This window comes from Panthera pardus, unplaced genomic scaffold (genome assembly GCF_024362965.1).
Source record: "Panthera pardus isolate Hobbes unplaced genomic scaffold, ASM2436296v1 HiC_scaffold_6, whole genome shotgun sequence".
NCBI classification, from domain to species: Eukaryota; Metazoa; Chordata; class Mammalia; order Carnivora; family Felidae; genus Panthera; species Panthera pardus.
The window spans coordinates 52129050-52148203 of record NW_026526991.1 but is presented as its reverse complement, the minus strand read 5'-3'; the positions used below and the strand labels follow the sequence as shown (position 1 = coordinate 52148203).

The 19154-nt window shown below is 40.8% G+C and overlaps 1 protein-coding gene across 1 annotated transcript; it reads right to left on the bottom strand.

Moving 5' to 3' along the window:
- Window positions 1-19141, bottom strand: KICS2 (KICSTOR subunit 2). Its single transcript, XM_019455000.2, has 3 exons — window positions 18907-19141; window positions 12820-13105; window positions 1-1248 (listed from the first exon to the last, which is right to left on the bottom strand). Exons 1-3 carry the CDS (start codon window positions 19139-19141, stop codon window positions 432-434), a joined length of 1338 nt encoding a protein of 445 aa, XP_019310545.1. The 3' UTR covers window positions 1-431.
- Window positions 19142-19154: the final 13 nt, after the last annotated feature.

Below are 19154 nucleotides of genomic sequence, written 5' to 3'. Positions count from 1 at the left end.
TTCTGGAAAGGCCATTTAATATCTTATCCCAATTACTCATCCCGGAAGGAAGGGAAAGGAGAAAGCATTTGGAATTGCATTAAAACAGAAAGTTTAGAACAATATAAAACATGTGGAAAGAAAAATCAAAGGCTAATAAATATTCAGTCTACGTGAAATACAGGAAAATAGGAGAAAGTACCGAAAGAACTTCGCTGTACCACGGTTATACACAGTAGTCATGATCACTTCCTAGATTACTCTTTGGATACTTAATTCAATTGGCCTTAATTGCTTATAAAGTGTGCGACACAATTAGGGAGGATCTGTCTCTAATTTAGCTCTGGGAGAAGCATGAATGGATGGAAACTCTAATCATAGACCACAGTAGATCATTAGAGCAATTAAGAACACAATTTCCAGTCTTGAAAACCTTTCACACAAATCACCTGCTAGCCTTTGGAGCCAGGTTTCAGACTTGCAAAAACTTTGGGGTTCTTAAGGGCAAGTGAGAGCTCATTGAGGAAGGAAATAAAGTGGGAGTCTCTTTCAGATTTCTTTGACTCAAAGATGACAACAATGGTAAAGTGAGGTTCTGGGCGGGTTAGGAAGTAGGTGCTCTGAACTTTGTCATCATAGAAGTGGACCACTTTCTCCAAGCTGTTCAGGTCGGACATGCGGTCTGTCATGATCATGATGACATTGGGCCAGTGCATGACCGGCCTGTCGCTGGGCAGAGACACCACAGCTGGATACTGGTCCACACCCTTAGGGGCCTCTCTGTAGGAATGGGGGTGGTGATAGCCGTGACCCTGAAAGCTCTCGGAACCTCGGTTGTCAAAGATTAAGGACACATTGGCAGCATCATACTTCCTGATGAAGCTGGAAATCTTCCCAAAGAAGTCTGGGTTGGCTTTTGCAGTCAACGTTTTCATTTCTGAAGGAGTCGTTTGTCGGCTCAATGCCTCGTGAAAGTAAAAGCTAAACTTGGCAAGAAGCATGTTTTTGAGTTTCATCAGCCAAAGGAAAAGGTGTGGGGGCTGAACGGCCTTCTGAGACTGCCCTCCAAACAGATGTTTCTTGGTCTCCCGCTGCTTTTCAAAGATCTGGCCCCAAGTCTGCAGCTTGGTGTGAGCACTGTGCAAGTTCACCAGAGACGGGAGGAACTTCCACTCGGAGACCTGAGCCTGGGCCTTCAGGAGATGACTCAGGACATCGACTTCCAGCTGGAAACTGCTTTCCAAAGGACTGAGGATGGGGTGGTGAAATCTAAAGGGGAAGGGAAATTAATAGAAATAAGTGGAAATGTTACTCCACATTGACATTTTCTACCCTCAAAACAACACACTGTGGCCAGACAAGTAACATTATGTTTGGGGGCAGGGGAAGGAAAGGTTGAAGGGCTGCATGCCGATTTATTTAAAAAGTTGTTCTGACGTAACTTCACTGTCTCAGAGTTATGTCAGCATCATATCCTCCTGTGGAAATAGCCTGACATTTAAACAGAACATGAGAGTCATGGTTACCTTCCTTTCAAATACAAAGAAATGAAATTAGCTGTACTTCTTTCCTAACCTATTTTATTCATTCTGGGAATTATATAACTCACATAAATATCAAAACAAGGCATCCTCTTTTTCAGGATGTAGTCCTAAAGAAGCATAGGTAAAAAGAAAAACAAAGTCACTAAAACATATCTTAAATGTGTACGTATCACATATAAACTTACTTAATGTGCTTAGTAACTCCACAAGCTATTATGGTAACTCCATAGTAACTCCAGAAGGTAAGCTCTTATTCAATCCTAGTCCCCAAATTTCCTTCATATTTAATGTTTATTTACTTTTGAGAGAGCACGAGCAGGGGAGCGGCAGAGAGAAAGGGAGACAGAGAATCCGAAGCAGGCTCCACACGGTCAGCCCAGAGCTCAATATGGGGTTCGAACTCACAAACCATGAGATCACGACCGGAGCTAAAATCAAGAGTCGGATGTTTAGCCGACTAAGCCTCCCAGGCGCCCCTCCTTCATATTTTAGTCACAGTTAAAAACAAAGTAGTAGCTAAATTTAAAAAAATCTAATATTTCAATATTTACTTGTTTTAAATTGGATCACTATTCACTAAATTAACTTTACGACTCATGGACTGCTACCTGCTGTTTGTAAAACATTTTTTCTAACAGTAATATTGTGCAGCGGGAGGGGAGAGGAGTGGGAGTATGTCCCTTCAGGAACAGGGGGAAAAGGCGAAGTGTGAAGAGCCTGAGGCAAGTGAGAACATGACCCTTTCCCATCAATACCTATTTCTGATGCTTCAGGTTTCCTATTCAGAGTCATTTCCTTGGAAAGGTCTTCTCCGTTCACGTCCACACTAGTCAGCCAATTTACTCTTCTTGTTTCTTAATACCTGTCTTCCACGTTAGTAGCTTCACTGCATAATTTGCCAGGCAAACTGGGACACATGGTCACCTTTGCTTTGAGCTCCTCCCTGAGGACAAGTCAACACTGCCTACTTCCTACACTCCTTTATCTCTAAAACATACGGCACAGAGCAGAGATTCAGTAAACATGGTAAACCAACTATGTGAAGATTTGAATCTTACTTTCTGCCTCATTGATTCTGTTGTTTGTGATCTAAATAAAATTCTGTAACAATGGCAAGGAAGGTCCTCTCTGTATGGACCATGTAGAGCTTTCTTGCTCAGTCTTCTTCTGAAAAATGCCCAGGGGGTGATTAGTGTCTCTCTGGCCTGATGCTCTCTCCTTCTCCAGGAGCCAACGCCAAGCCCTTATACTCTTCCTAAAGATCCAAAGCAACTGCAAGTGACCCTGATTTCAAATATGTGGGCAAGATCTAGCATTTACTGAGCATATCCTATGCCCCAGGCACCATGGGAGATGATTTACAGGCCTGAACCCACATAAGTTAATTGCTTCACTGTCAACAAGGCAGAGGCTTCTCATATGGCTCTCTTGGCCCCCGTTGAAGAGGCAAATGCTGGTTATCAATTAAAAAGTGAAGGAAAAAAATCATCACAAATAGACCTAGAGTTTTAAAAAATCCATTTAAACATTAATTAGAGGGATTATTAAAAATTAATTAGAGAGTCCATATTAGGTTGGATATTTTAAGATAGAAACTGATGTGATAAGTAGGATGTAGTTATTCACATGACCACACATTATTTTTTTTTTTCTATCGCCAGTATTTTCCCTTCAATATCCTTCAAGAGAAGGAAGCTAAAACATGGGTAGTGGAAGGTTTTAGTCTAATAATACATTCAAAGAATCAGAAAGATGGGGTGCCTGGGTGGCTTAGTCAGTTAAGCATCCAACTGTTGATCTTAGCTCACTCAGGTCATGATCTTGCAGTCCGTGGGTTCAAGCCACATGTCAGGCTCTGCGCTGACAGTGTGGAGCCTGCTTGGGATTCTGTCTCTCTGCCCCTTCCCAGCTTGTGCTCTCTCTCAAAAGAAATAAATAAACTTAAAAAAGTCGGGGGGGGGGGGGGCGGGAATCAGAGACATAAACCAGATTTCAAATCCCCAGCTCATATACTTAATTAATAATTAATTAACTAATTTGGACTCTCCAAAGATTACATGCTTGAAGTAAACATTAAGAAAGTCTAATACACATGCACACACACAACCCCACTATAGCACGTCTCAAAACCTTTGAAGTGTAAGAAATGTTCCTACCACCTTAGCCTTTAGGCCCTTTGACACTTAATGACCTTAAAACACCACAAGATTCTATAATCATGGGTATCGAGAAAATTTGCCAAGGAACTCAGAACATAGTAAAGACTGTCAATAATAGGAAAACGGTATGAGATTGAAGACAATTCTACCACAAATAACAATACTCCATTTTTCTGCCTCATTGGAAATCATCATTTATATCCAACGTTCTCTCTGAAAGAACATGAATTCTCTGTACTAATCTTCAGAAAGAATTCTGAACAAGCTCTTCCACAAACATAAACTAAAACTGTTTATATGTTCCACATTTATTAGGATGAATGTGAATTTCGAAGCTATTTTTCATCCTAAAGAAGAGCCAAAAATTCATGTTAGTTATTCTGCCAAGACTTTGAGATTAGCATTATGATGTATCATTTCCCCATTTCCATTCTGTTCTGTGCCTCATGCCTATTTACAACTCACACTATAGGGGGATCTGTTAAATTGTCGTAATCCAAAATATATACCTCAGCTATGGCAGCGAGGTTGGAAGAGTCTGAATACAGAATAAATTGACAACTATTTGCAAAGAACATCTGCTCTAAAAAAAGCCAAAAAAGAAAGAGAGAAAGGGAGTGGGGACAGAGAGAAAGCGGGTAAGAGAGAACTCTCTCCTTCACAAATCCACATCAAGGAATTCCTTCCAAAAGAAGTATGCAAGTCCCATGCATGTGAGGAGTCAGATTAAAATGATTAAAAACAATCTGTAGCACAGTGTGAATGTACTGAATGCCACAGAATTATATACATTTTAAAATGGTAAATTTCAAGGGCACCTGCGTGGCTCAGTCAGTTAAGCGTCTTTGGCTTGGGTCGTGATCTCATGGTTTGTGGGTTCGAACCCCACGTCAGGCTCTGTGTTGACAGCTCAGAGCCTGGAGCCTGCTTCAGATTCTGTGTCTCCCTCTCTCTGCCCCTCCCCTGCTCACACTTTCTCTCTCTCTCTCTCTCAAAAATAAATAAATATTAAAAAAATTTTTTTAATTTAAAAAAATGGTAAATTTTATAGTATGTATATTTTACCATAATGAACAAAAATCTATAGTCTCTTCTCATTTAAAACTTTTACTAGTGGGGCTCCTGGATGGCTCAGTTAGTTGAGCATCCAACTCTTGAGTTCGCCTTAGGTCATGATTTCATAGTTGTGAGATCGAGTCCTGCATCAGGCTCTGCACTGAGCACGAAGCTTGCTTAAGATTCTCTCTCTCGGGGCGCCTGGGTGGCTCAGTCGGTTAAGCGTCCGACTTCGGCTCAGGTTATGATCTCACAGTTTGTGAGTTCAAGCCCCATGTCAGGCTCTGTGCTGACAGTTCAGAGCCTGGAGCCTGTTTCAGATTCTGTGTCTCCCTCTCTCTCTGTCCCTCCCCTGCTCATGCTCTGTCTCTGTCTCAAAAATAAATAAACATTAAAAAAAAAAAAAAAAGATTCTCTCTCTCTCTCTCTCTCTCTCTCTCTGTCTCCCTCTGTTCCTCCCCCCCCACGTTCTCTCTCTCTCAAATTAAACAAAAAATTAAAAAAAAAAAACTTCTACTAGTTTTTAGATACAAATACATTGAAGATATCAAGATGCATTAGCCAAAGGTCTCCCTTATAGGACTTTCCATGGTAGGAGGAGGTACTTAGAAATCGATACAAGTAGGAAGTAATACATCTCTTATGAGAGATACAAAATAAAATGAGATTTTAGAAAAAGCAATTTCTTTTGGTTGAAAGATTATGCAGCCCATAAGGGAGACAGAATTTGAATTGAGCCATGAAGCTTAAAGAGCAGGTAGGATTTAGCCAGGTAAAGGTGAGGGCTTACATTTCTGGCCCCATTCATTCATTCATTCATTCGTTTATTTATTTATTTTAAGTTTATTTAGAGAGAGGGAGAGAGAGAGAGAGAATTCCAGGCTCTGCACTGTCAGCGTGGAGCTCCATATGGGGTCAAACTCACAAACCATGAGATCACGACCTGAGCCCAAACCAAGAGTCAGATGCTCAACCGACTGAGCCACCCAGGTTCCCCCCTGGCCCCATTCTTAATCGCCTCCAATTCCACACCCTCTGCAAGTCTTCCCGCCAGAGGCAGAGTGCACTTTCCCATCCCTGGACTATGGCCTGGGCCACATGACTTGCTTTGGTCAAAGGAAACACGTGTTAACAGAGGTGATGCAAGCAAAGGCTTCAAATGAGCTTGGCTGGGCTTATTCTTTTGCACTTGGGCCATAGCCACCGTGTAGCTGCCTCCCCGCTAACCTCAGGCTCAGAATGAACGCGTACATGTGGAGCAGACTAAGCCCAAAGCTGACAGTAATAAGGCAAGCCCAGTGAGACCAACAGTGTTAAGCAGAGCCACCCTGCTAAGCCAGGCCTGTCGGGCCAACTTCCAGTAGACTCACAAGCCTGTAAGTGTGAATTTTAGGATGGTCTGTTATACAGAATGATTGTGGCAATAGCAACTGATACATGATGCAGTATGACGGGGTTCAGAACATACTACCCCAAGATATGGCATCTTGGTATACTGACTATTTTATGCTGAATAAATTTGAGGAATATGTGCAGGAAAGACTTCCTGACCCTCCCCTGAAGCAGGTCATAAAACCCTCAAGTGAGAGGTGCCCTCCCCCTACCCTAAGCAAAGGAGCATCCTTACCTCCAAAGACCAGGGATACAGAGAGGAATCTGAAAGAACAGGCCTTGCTGGTTGCCCCAGCCTTCTACACTTGGCTCATTCCCTTTTTTGTCCTAGCACATCTCCCAACAACTCTTACATCTTCAAATGTACTCAGCGGAATCTTGTTTTATAACAAAATGTACCATGAAAACACAGGTTTCACAGCTTCCTTGGGTCTTCATTATTTTATGAAGGCTCCCTGCCACGGAAAACTTACATTAAATACACTGGTATGTTTTCCTCATGTTAATTTGTCTTTTGTAAAGGGCCCCCTGCTGAGAATTTAGAAGGGTAGAAGGAACCGATATGTTCTTCCCCTCGAAGTTCAAGGACATTCCAGGCAAAACAAATAAGGGACCAAGGTAGGAAATAGCAAATACTTATCAGGAATACATTCGATTATGGAATGTTTTTTGGCTTCTGCTTAAAATCCTCAAAGAATTCTCGTTGAAGCTTCTTCCTTTTTACTAAAAGTTGGGGGACAATTTAAGGCATTTGATGGGAGGTATATGAATTTGAAAAGAGAGACTGGGGCAAGATCACAGAAGGCCAGTAGTCCTCACTGTTAAAATCAAGGCTTGTTATGGGGCGCCTGGGTGGCTCAGTCGGTTAAGCGTCCGACTTCAGCTCAGGTCACGATCTCGCAGTCCATGAGTTCGAGCCCTGCGTCGGGCTCTGGGCTGACGGCTCGGAGCCTGGAGCCTGCTTCCAATTCTGTGTCCCCCACCCCCCCTCTGCCCCTCCCCCGTTCATGCTCTGTCTCTCTCTGTCTCAAAAATAAATAAACGTTAAAAAAAAAAAAAAATCAAGGCTTGTTGAATGCCTAGGGTAGAATGTGTCCCACAGAAACTGCACTGTGGTTCTGTTCATGAAATTTTCAGTGAGTGAAAAGTCAGCTTGTTGAATGATACACACACAACCAACGGTTAATTTCACTTATCACAAATCTTTTTTTGAAGGAAAAAGGGTGCAAGGCCTAAATAAATCACAGTTCTGCCCTTGGTGAGAATCCTGTCATCTGAAGCATTCAGATAAAAAAAAATGTGCTCCCTAAAATGTAAACAAAAATTTTATGTAATTCAATTTAAAAAAATGTTCTCTGGGGCACCTGGCTGGTTCTGTTGGTAGAGTATGTGACTCTTGATCTTGGGGTTATGAGTTCGAGCCCCATGTTGTGTGTAGAGATTACTTAAAAGGAAACTCTTCAAAAAAAAAAAGTTCCTTAAAATCTAACTGTAAAATCATAATTAAAGGATGTAAGTCACTTAATGATATATTACTACTGCCACACTAGAGGGATTTTTTTAAAGCAGTCTAGAATGTATAAATAATTGCTTACTCCTTTGAAAGAATTACTTCTTAAAATTATACTCTTGATTTAGGAGAGTAAATATTTTGCAGTTATAACCTATCTTCTAGTTTTACTTTAACTATGAAACAGAAAAATTAGCCAGAATCTTCTTTTATGCGCAGTTTAACACAGGTCAGTAAATTCAAAATGAATTCCACAGAATCAAAAAATATTCCACTGATGCTTCCTTGGGAAAAAAAACAAAACAAGTTCTACCTTGCCTCAAAAGTATTCAAGGAATAGTAGTGATGAGGAAGCTTGGGGCAAGCTGAGGGCAAAATATAGGCTGACACACACTGCCCCCACCCCCCACCCCAGGGTGGAATATGTATGATATTCCCCAGATACTCCTGGCTGTCCAAGAACAAAGGAAAGGGGTTGAAGTGCTTGCCATGGTGATGTGGGAAACTAAGGCAAATGAAAAGTTAAATTCCCTTACTGCCTTTGGTCCATTGACAAGTCCTTGAGACCAGCAGAATGACCTCCCTTTAGGAGCTCAGCTGCCTCAAGGATGACACTGTGCTGGGGGCAAAAGAGAACCTTAGTTTAACATTATCCCAACCTCGAGGATCCTGTAAGTCAACTTCCTTTATCTCAACTGCCTCAAGATATATGCTGGCAATCATACTCTAAGCTTATGGTCCCGATATACATCCAAAGGGTCTCATGACTGAGGTTTTATTAAATAGTAATAAATGGCATTTCCCTAGCAACAGCTAGCCCCTCAAGGTCCTGGAAACCTTGCTTCTAAAATTCCATAGAGACATACTCTATCCCTGACCCCCTCCCAACCTGAGGGTGTATAACAAGTTACCCATCACCATCCCAATGAAGCTCTTCCTGCCCATGGGTCCTCTCCACATGCTTTAATAACATCATCTTTTGCATCAAAGTCATCTTCAAGAATTCTTTCTGGGTCATTGGCTCTGGACCCCACAAACCCACATGACCACCCCAAAACTTCATCAGTAGACATCCTGATCCTGCATGAGCTAAATTCATATTTTTCCTTCTAAAGGGCACACAAATAAAAACTCATATGATTCATGTTAATTATTCAACTTGAAATGCAGCATCATAACTGACTGTGATTCTGAAGGAATAATTTACATTTGCTTAATACTGTAATAAGTTCACCAAAAAAGGAAACCTTTAACACTTTTCTACTCTGAACACAACCGACTTCCAAAGAAAAGAAACAAAATATCCTTCTCATTTGTCTCTGAAAGTAGACTGGACCTTGCTATAACTCACACAGGATCTGCATCTCAAATCAGGGCCAGAGGTTTAGACTCTATGATATACGTCATGCTTGTTAATTTTTTAATACAAAAGCATTTCATCATTGGAAAGATAAAAGATTCACACAATATTTTATAAGCGTTCTGACATGAATCAGATATATTGGGACAAATAAACATTCCCTGAAAGATAAACTGGGTCTTTTGGGAAAAGGATTAACTCTTTCAATACAACAGAACACCAAAACATGAATTATTTCTCTAGAACAATGGAACCATGAAAGAAATGTGTTTTGTGTGGCACAGATGCCAAATCAAAAAGTCTACAGAAAAATGGATATTATCCTGGCAAAGGGCAAAGCATGCTAAACTTATACCTAGAATAATTCTACTTCCCTCCCCAAATCACCATATTATACAGAATTTCAACTTTGCAGAATTTCTTAACCAAGGAATTTATGTTGTTCAAACGTAACCCAAACCTTCTAAATGAGATAATTTTCAGGCTAGGATGTATCTATAATCAGTAACTCCCTACTAATTAGATAAAGGCAGCACGGATGGAAGATGGAGACTGTGGATGAAAACACCTTGACCCTAAGTGACACTGCAACCCAGATCCATCAGATTCCATCCGTGTCCACTCAGAAAGATGAGGGGTACAGCCAAGTACTGCCCTAAGAGCTTCAAGAATGAAAGCTGGACTTTTCCAGGAGATGGAAGAAATTCTCAAAGCTCTGGGAAGTGGAATGTTTCAAAGAAGGTTCAAAGAGCACAAATCTTGGGGCACCAGGGTGGCTCGGTCAGTTGAGTCCTCTCCAACTCTTGATTTGGGCTCTAGTCACAATCTTACGGTTGGTGAGTTTGAGCCCCACATCAGGCTCTGTGCTGACAGCGCAGAGCCAGCTTAGGATTCTCTCTCTCCCTCTCTCTCTCTGCCCCTGCCCCCCACCTCTCTAAGTAAAATAAATAAATAAATACATACATACATACATACATACATACTTTTTGAAAAGATGACAGATCACAAATCTAATAAAATAAAAATGAAAATAGGTAAATAGTAATAACCACTCCTAGGACACACACACACACACACACACACACACACACACACACACACTCTGTTAAGGTTCAGTACTAGTATATCCCAGTGTTGGCAACTTTCTCTGGTTTATCCAAACAATTTTTTCATGTAGACTATTTTCAGTATCACAGGGAACTTTTAACACATAGGTTTCTGGGCAACCAGTCCAAAATCATTAAATCTTACCTTCTTGGGGTAAGTAGTGGGGAGCCCCAGGTATGGTTTGTTTTCTTAAACTTCCCAAATGGTTCAGCAAACCACTTTCATATTAGCATTTGGGAATCACCACGTGAGATCTCTTCCCCTTGAGAATCATTATCTCCAACTGTACTTTTGTTTTTGGATTTCAAAAAACTATTTTATTTAAAAAAGTACAAATCAGGTTTTAGGAAGAAATAAAGTATTTCCAAACAGAAAATTTGTTAACATGTAAAATTTGTTTAAAAAAAGAAAATGTGTATTTTTATATGCATGGACTATCTCTCTAGAAGGGTAGGAAGAACTTGCTGACAACATTCATTGCCTTTTAGGAAAAGAATCAGATGAAGGACAGGGGCACGTTTCACTATGTATTCTTTTGTACTTTATAAATTTTGAGCCATATTAATGTATTGCCTACCAAAAAAAAAACAAAAATTTTACATGTCATAAAACAGAAAATACATGACAATAAAAAATAACTAGAAGACATTTTGGAGACAATTGGAGAGATCTGAATATGGACTATTTATTGCAGATGGTAGAAAATCAGTGCTGAATTTCCTGAGAAAACTATGCTACAGTTTTGTATAGTTCTCAGAAAATACAATCTGAGTATTTGGGGTTAAAGTGTCATGATGATATAACTTCCAAACAATGCGGGGGAGGGGGGGATGGTAAATAAAATTTTATAGAGAGAGATATAAAACAAACATGGTGATGTTTTAATAATATGAGTCCAGGGAAAAGATATTTGTGTGTTTATTGCATGGTTTTGTTTATTTTTTAAAGTTTATTTATTTATTTTGAGGGAGAGCAAGGGAGGGGCAGAGAGGGGGAGAGAGAGAGACGGGGGGCGGGGGGAGAATCCCAAGCAGGATCCACACTGTCAGCATGGCTGACATGGGGCTCAAACTCATGATGCTATGAAATCATTGTTTTTTGTTTTGTTTTTTTAATAATAGCTTTGCTATTTAAATCATATACCAAAAAAATACACTTGTTAAAAATTTTAACATTTATTCATGTTTGAGAGACAGAGAAAGAGCACAAGTGGGGTAAGACAGAGGGACAGGGAGACACAGAATCCAAAGCAGGCTCTAGGCTCTAAGCTGTCAGTACAGAGCCCAATGCGGGGCTCAAACCCACGAACTGTGAGATCATGTCCTGATCCAAAGTCGGATGCTTAACTGACTGAGTTGCCCAGCCATCCCAAAATACACTCTTTTAAGGTATAGGATTCAATGGTTTAATCAGAGTTGTGCAACCATCACCACGATCTAATTTTAGAAGAGTCTCATGGCCCCCCAAAAGGGAACTCAATATCCATTAGCAGTCACTCCCCATTCTCACCTTCCCCTCTGACCCCTGACAACCATTTTCTGTGTCTATAAATTTGTAAGCTACATTCTGTGTCTATGACTTTGCCTATTCCGGACATTTCCTATAAGCAGAGCGATACACTATGTGATCTTTTGTGACTGGTTTCTTTCACATAGCATAATTACTCAAGATTCATCCATGTCGTAGCATGTATCAGTACTCCATTCCTTTCTACAGTTGAATAATAATACACAATGCTTCTCAAATTCCTTGGGTATTGCTTTTTGGGTAGGAAGTGAGCAATACATTACATGTAGCCAGGCTCATTTTTTTTTTTTTTTTAAAGTAGCAATTGCCTTCAAAGACAGGTTTTCCAGCTGATCAATGTCTTTAAAAAAAAAAAATATTAATGGGGCGCCTGGGTGGCTCAGTCGGTTAAGCATCCGACTTCGGCTCAGGTCACGATCTCACGGTCCGTGAGTTCGAGCCCTGCGTCGGGCTCTGAGCTGATGGCTCAGAGCCTGGAGCCTGCTTCTGATTCTGTATCTCCCTCTCTTTCTTTGCCCCTCCCCTGTTCATGCTCTGTCTCTCTCTGTCTCAAAATAAATAAACGTTAAAAAAAAAAATTTAAAAAAAAAAAGATAATAATAAAAAAAATTAAGTTGGCTACAAATAGCTTTTTGACTATCAAAAAAGTTCAAGTATGCCTTCCTCAAAAGTACAGATGCCTGTCTCCACTAAGGAAGTTAAAAACAAAACCAAAATTATGCCACAGGCACTGAAAGCAATTATAAAGGAGTTTCCAACACATGTTAAGTAATGGTTACATTGCAGGAATGAGTGGATGACTCAGCAAGGTGATTATTTTGAAAGGGACATTTATTTGAATAATGGTTTGTTAAGAAGTCACATTATTTTATACACAATTCGCTCGTGTGAACTCTTCTATAAGCAGCAAAATCAGTTATAATACATCTTTTAAGGATTTCTCCACTCTTGGTCTTTGGCCATTGTTTGGAGAAGTATCCACCCGGCATGGTGTTTAATGACGCCTAAAGAAGGCACCTAAGGTACACCTGGTGCTTAATTAATACGTATAAAATGTAAAACGACAATTTCTCCGCTTCACGGTTATTTAACGACGGGGTTTCACGAGTGTGGGGGAAAGACCTCGTCTGATGGGAGGGAGACGCTGCCACGCCTGTCCCTCCCTCCCTCCTCACCTACACTCACCTGGAGCTGTACTTCTTGAGGATGGTGTCCAAGAGGCCAACGAGCTCTTCAGCATTGATGAACTTCTGCGGGCTGAGGGTGTACATCTTCTCGTAGAAGTCTGCGATCTCCATCCGGGCCTGAACGAAGAAGCAGAGCTGCTCTGACAGGTGGGAAAGCAGTTCTTCCACGTGAGGGGCGGTCCCACCTAGTGCACCGCGGCCAGTCACCACCTTCTTCAGCTCGTTGTGCAGGGAAGTGTAGATGGTGCGGATGGAATCCTTCCTGCTGAAGAAGGACTGGCCCCCTGGTAGGCAAATGACATTAGCATATGACAAGTAAGGAAGAGAAAGCAGGACAAAAGCTCTCCCAGCATCCACACGGAAAGGAGTGGAGCCTACTGAGCTCAGTAAGTTATCATCAGCCGCCAATTCAAATATTTTGCGACTCGTAATTTCACCGAGGAAGAAGAAAGAATGCCTGGTACGACTCATTAGTGTGGCAATGCACCTGTGTATGATTTCCTTACCCGTGTACCGATTCTCCCCCACCCCGGTTCAATGAGGATTCACATTTATTTCAGAGGATAATTGACCTAGTAAGTGACATCAACCTGGATCTAAATAGCCCGCCTTCCACATAAATATATTTAAAACAAAAAAGAATACCCGATCGGAAAACACTGTTGTTATTCCTGATAAATCAGGAAATTTTATTTCTGCATTAGAGTTGCATTTTCCTTTGCCTTAGCTTTTAAGCCATACCAGAAAATGGAAAATACACATATGTGTATCTCCCTTACACAAGAACACAGACTACTGGGGTCCCAGGGGAAAAAAGAAAACCTTTAGTCCTTTTGTTAAAATAATCTCTATGCCTGGGGTGCCTGGGTGGCTCAGTCCGTTGACCGTCCAACTTTGGCTCGGGTCATGATCTCATGGTCCGTGAATGCAAGCCCCGCATTGGGCTCTGTGCTGACAGCTCAGAGCCTGGAGCCTGCTTCAGATTCTGTGTCTCCTTCTCTCTCTCCCCCTACCCCGCTCATGTTCTGTCTCTCTCTGTCTCAAAAGTAAACATTAAAAATTAAAAATTAAAAAAAAATCTCTATGCCCAACATGGGGCTTGAACTCATGACCCCGAGATCAAGAGTCACACACTGAGCCAGCCAGGTGCCCTGAAATCTTTAGTACTCTTGACAAGGTTGACATTATAGGTTATAACAAAATAGGCACCATGCTGTGAATTATTAAGAGCAGGAAGCAATTATAAATAACTGCTGGTGTAATTCAGGGGTTCCAAAGCAAATCAGAAAGAAAAAAAAAAAAGATACATCCTTTTCAATAGTTAAAAAGAATCAAGTGGCACAGACAGCATTTCCTTACTTCTGTATTAATGCATGATGAGCTCTATTTCTAATAATTATAGAGCCAGCTTCAGCTTCATAGATGTTTTCTTAAGCAATTCTGCACCCCACTAAAGGGTCACAGGTAAGACATTAGGAAAATGAAAAGAAATAGGGCAAGTTTAAACACTAATTCTCAGGAATATATAAAAACCTCAGAAATGGGTGACAGTTTAAATTTTCTATTGATACACACAAAATAGTTTAATGAAGAAATTTATCACTATTCTAAACATATCAATTAGGAGTGAAAATTATGTATCAAGGGATTTGTAAACTATCCCCTTAATAAATGAAACATCTCACAATGCTGTTTTTAGTTTAGGGCCCCATTTATGTTTCAAGAAATGAATCTTACATCCCTTCCTACTACTGTGACCACCTTGTCCCAGTTTTTCCATGACTTTTCCAAGTCTTGGCACTCAAGGTCTGGCTTCTCGGAAAACCCTTAGTCCCATGTCCTGGGAACCCCGTCAGCCCTGGGCAAACCCAGAAGTTTTGTCACCTTCCTACTATTCCATAAACTACTAATACTTAAAAAATGTTTTCTTCAATATACTGCCTAAACAAACTGACCAGCATTCAAATCATTCCTCCTGCTAATAGCGGCAAAAACTATGCGGTACAGGTGGATTGACCCCAGCCTAACATCCCACACAGGACTGTACCCTGAAGGGTTTGCCTTCCTTCCCTGCCTGTATTCAGTCTAACTTGGCAGATTTTGTGATGCGACAGTATGGAATAAATAGACCTCTGTGTCCAAGTTCAGGAAAAAAATCTCCTAGCTGAGGAAGGCAATAGAGTACCAAGCAAAATCCCTGGGCTGACTCAGTCAGTGGAGTGTGACTCTTGATCTCAGGATTGTGAGTCCAAGTCCCATGTAAGGTGTACAGATTACTTAAAAACAAAATCTTAAAAAAAAAAAAAAATCTAAAAGCTCTGGAAGTCTGACTTAGTTCCAACTTTCAGCTTCCGAATTTATAAGCTGTGTGATGTGCAAATGACTTAGCCACTCTGAGCCTTCGTTGTTGTTTTTTAACACGCAGCTAGTAACAGAGTTGCTAAGAAGACAAAATGAAATAACATTTGGTATGTAACGTGCCTGGAGCAAAGCACATATTCCACAACCATAATCCCCTTCCCTTCCATTCATACCTGATATAAGAAAACTGTAACCACTAAGTGAGCTTCTAAAACTCTATGGTAAATTGGGAGCTTCACGTACTGTAAAAAAGAATAGCATCTATTTGAAAGATAGCTAGGTGATTTCAACTGTACTCCCCTCCGCTGTTAAACAGCGTGGCCTTGGTGAAAAAGGGATACCTTCCTTTGTCAGATTACCCTTATTTGAGGGAGTGGAAACACCACATAAATACAAAAATACTGTGAAAAGCTTATCAATAAACACCATCACTAATATGTAAAACCAAGGGACACTATAAGGAAGGGAGAGACCACCAATGCATTTCTTTTAAACAGGTCTCTGTTCTCCAATCTCTCAGGAGCACAATCCTATTGTTGACTATCCTGGTAAGGAATATCCAAGGGGGACGGGCCTTCCTTCATACTGGGAAACAAGGAATCAGAGACATCAGACACCTTCCTCTTTTCAATTTTTTGAATTTACAAAATACAGTTATTTTGAATTATTTCTAGAAGGCTCTATGTATTGAATCCTCATTATTTCTCAAGATTTCAGTGGTCCATCGCACATGATAAAATTTCACATAACAAATATATTAAAGGAGTATGTAAAATATCTAATTGAGTATTTTGTCCCACAGCTTCTTGTTAATGATAATTTGTAAACATCAGTTCTCAAGTTAAGGCATTTTCTACCATGCTAAATTCCAACAGCCAGAGGTTGAGGAAACCCTTGGTAATGAAACCAAAGGGAGAAAAGTATGACCTAAAATCCTCCAAAGGCATTGAGATGGCATATTTTAAGCCATCCCCAAACAGGTATATTCTCCCCTCAAAGGAAAGAGAAAGCTCCAGGATAAGGAAGGACTCCACCCAAAGTTTTTCAGAACTGAGCCAATACAGGAACAGAAGGCTCCCTGTCAGGCCTGTCCTTTGCCTATAGTGTTTGCTGACATGTGCATGTATAAACAGGATTCTCTGCTAAGGTCTCTGATGAACACTAGTCGTGAGAGTGAAGTCAGAAAGACTCACTTTTTTGAACCATGTTTTAAATGTTTAAAAATACACATAAAACTTTTTGTTTTGCTTTTTAAAGAAAACCATACATTCTAATTAGCAAAGTATTTGAAAAACATGGGAATGTCTAAGTGGCAACACAAAAATTTTCCCCCAAGGTTTTAAGAAAATGGAGTCAACAAAATAATCACAAAATCATATTGTAAGCACGTTATCACAAACACTCTCAGTATCAAAAAACCGTAAGATATCTGCAAAGTTAAAATTTTAAATCTGGAACCTACAATTACTACACATGGGAATAAGTTATGAGGCATTGAGATTAAACATGCCATTTTCAGAACATTTACTCAGAAGTGACAGATCACCTGGGAGTCTGAGCCATGCCAGGGCACGTTTCATACTGTAAATTGCTCCTGGGTCAGTTTCAAGGTGCAGCCTTCAGGTTCATGCATGCAAGCTGGGCGTCTGTGCAGAACTAGTCACTTTACATAATAAGGGCCATTGCAAAGAACCATGTCAGGGACAGTGATGGTCTCACACATGCTCTTACACACAGGCAGCTAGTTCTGTTTACCAAAAACCAACCAGACACATACAACTTAAACTAGAATAGCAGATTTTTAAGCTGGGGTGCATAAATAGGCTTTAGGAAATCCACTGAACCCTCTCAGATTATATGCAAAATTGTATTACACATATATTTTCCATATACAAGTCCATGGGTTTTATCAAATTCTCATACATGTGCTTTAAAAAGAATCATGGCACTGGTGTCAATTACCATTCTTCATGAAGTGGGGGAATCTAAAAATAACAAAAACTGCCAGAAAATTACCCACTTTCAATTTTACAGCCAGAATCCTCTGCATTTCTAAATACAGTTGACCTTTGAACAGAGCTGGGGGTGACAGAGGAGGGTGTTGGGGTGCTGACCTCCCCCAACACAGTCGAAAATCCAAGTATACCTTTTGACTCCCCAAAAACTTAATTACTAATAGGTTATTACTGACTGGAGGCCTTACTGATAACATAAACAGTAGATTAACACATTTTGTATGTTATATTTGTACATCTATTTGTACATATATATATTGTATATATATATACAGTATTATGTATTGTATTATAATAAACTAGAGAAGAGACAATGTTAAGAAAATCATAAAGGATGAGAAAATACATTTACTGTACTGTATTTATGGAAAAAATCCGCGTATTAGTGGACCCAGGCAGTTCAAGCCCCTAATGCTCAAGGGTCAACTGTATATACAAGGTAAATTTAAAGTAGAATACATATGCCAATTTTTTATAAATCACATGGATAAGAACACAATCTGACACTTCAAAAGCAGGTATTCCAGTTTGAGATCTGTCAACTACCTGCACCAGTGAGCACAAACAATCTGCCAATCTGTAGAAAGGGGAATAATAATACTGCAACATCAACTGCAAATTTGTGAGAAGTACCACTGTAAAAAGGGGTGGAAAAAACACACAAGGTGAATCTATCTGACCAGTTTTTGCCAATACGTCAACATACTAAATAAGTCATTACCTGAACAGCTAAGGCAGAAGTTAAGATCTGAGAAAGCCCTACCCCTTGGGTGTTTACTGACAGCAGTATGTACATGCCCACTTTCAGGAAATGTAAGGAAACTAGGGGTTAACAATCAAAATGGAATCTGCACTCAATTTTACCTTTCTATTCTACATTGTATATACGTGTTCTTCACTCATACCCAACCCTGTGCTTTCTGATAATGAAAGGGTGTAAACATAGGCCAAAATACTAACACAACTTTGAAAGCTCTGGGATTTATAGTATTTATTGCTGATAATTGTAAGCCGTAATATTCTGTATGCATAGCCTTTGGCTTTCACATATTTTATGTCCTCCTGATCTACTCATACTAATTGTTTCTGTAGTGAAAATCAGTTGCTCTTGCATCTTATTTTCAGGGGCAAGATTTATGACGGAGTAAGAGTGTTTACCATTTCCCCCGTAAGTCCCCTCTTGCTAGTGTTAGGCATATTTCTTGCCTTTCCTGTCCAGTATTCATTTCCTCATTCATTAAATATTTATTGAGAGCCTAGGAAGAGGGGGTAGGACTCCATCTGCAACTCGCAGGGGCCTTAACCTTAAGAGGCCGGATAAAAGTGTTCATTAATTATAACTAGGTTGTGTTGGCAAGTTTTGCTCCTCTGGCCACAGTGTCACTGATCAGAAGAGTGAAGACATACAGTTTGCTTAACTTCTCATTTATGGCACCAATCCATGCACTGAGCAAAATGGATACACCCATCGGTTTGTGGCACAGCCCTGCAAAGAGCATCCACCCGGGCGGCCAATCTAACAGCAGCAGAGGCCAGTGGGCGGGGTTTGTGGAAGCCGAGGGAAGGAAGGGAACGGTGGGAGAATTGGGAGTGCCAAGTTGAGCCTGAGGCTAGAAGTGACAGAGACAGGGAACCCAAGCCACTGCCGATCGGGGAATAGACCCCCTTTCCTTCCTCCTCAAAGGGCACGGGGGGCGGGGCGGAGGTACCTAGTTTTTGCCCCAGGTAGGTGAGGCTGTGATAGACCTTCTCGGCCGCGGCCAGGTGGGCCAAGGCCGCCAGCAGCGACAGCCAGCTGCCCCCCGCGCTCTTGTTGGCCTCTCGCTCCTTGTCCACATTGTCCTTGGCCTTGTCGTAAGAGAAGATACCCAGGTGAGAGAAGAACGTCTCCAGCACCGCCTGTTCCACCGGGACCGGGGCGGCCAGCGGGATAGACTCCCCCATGCGAGCTGCGATC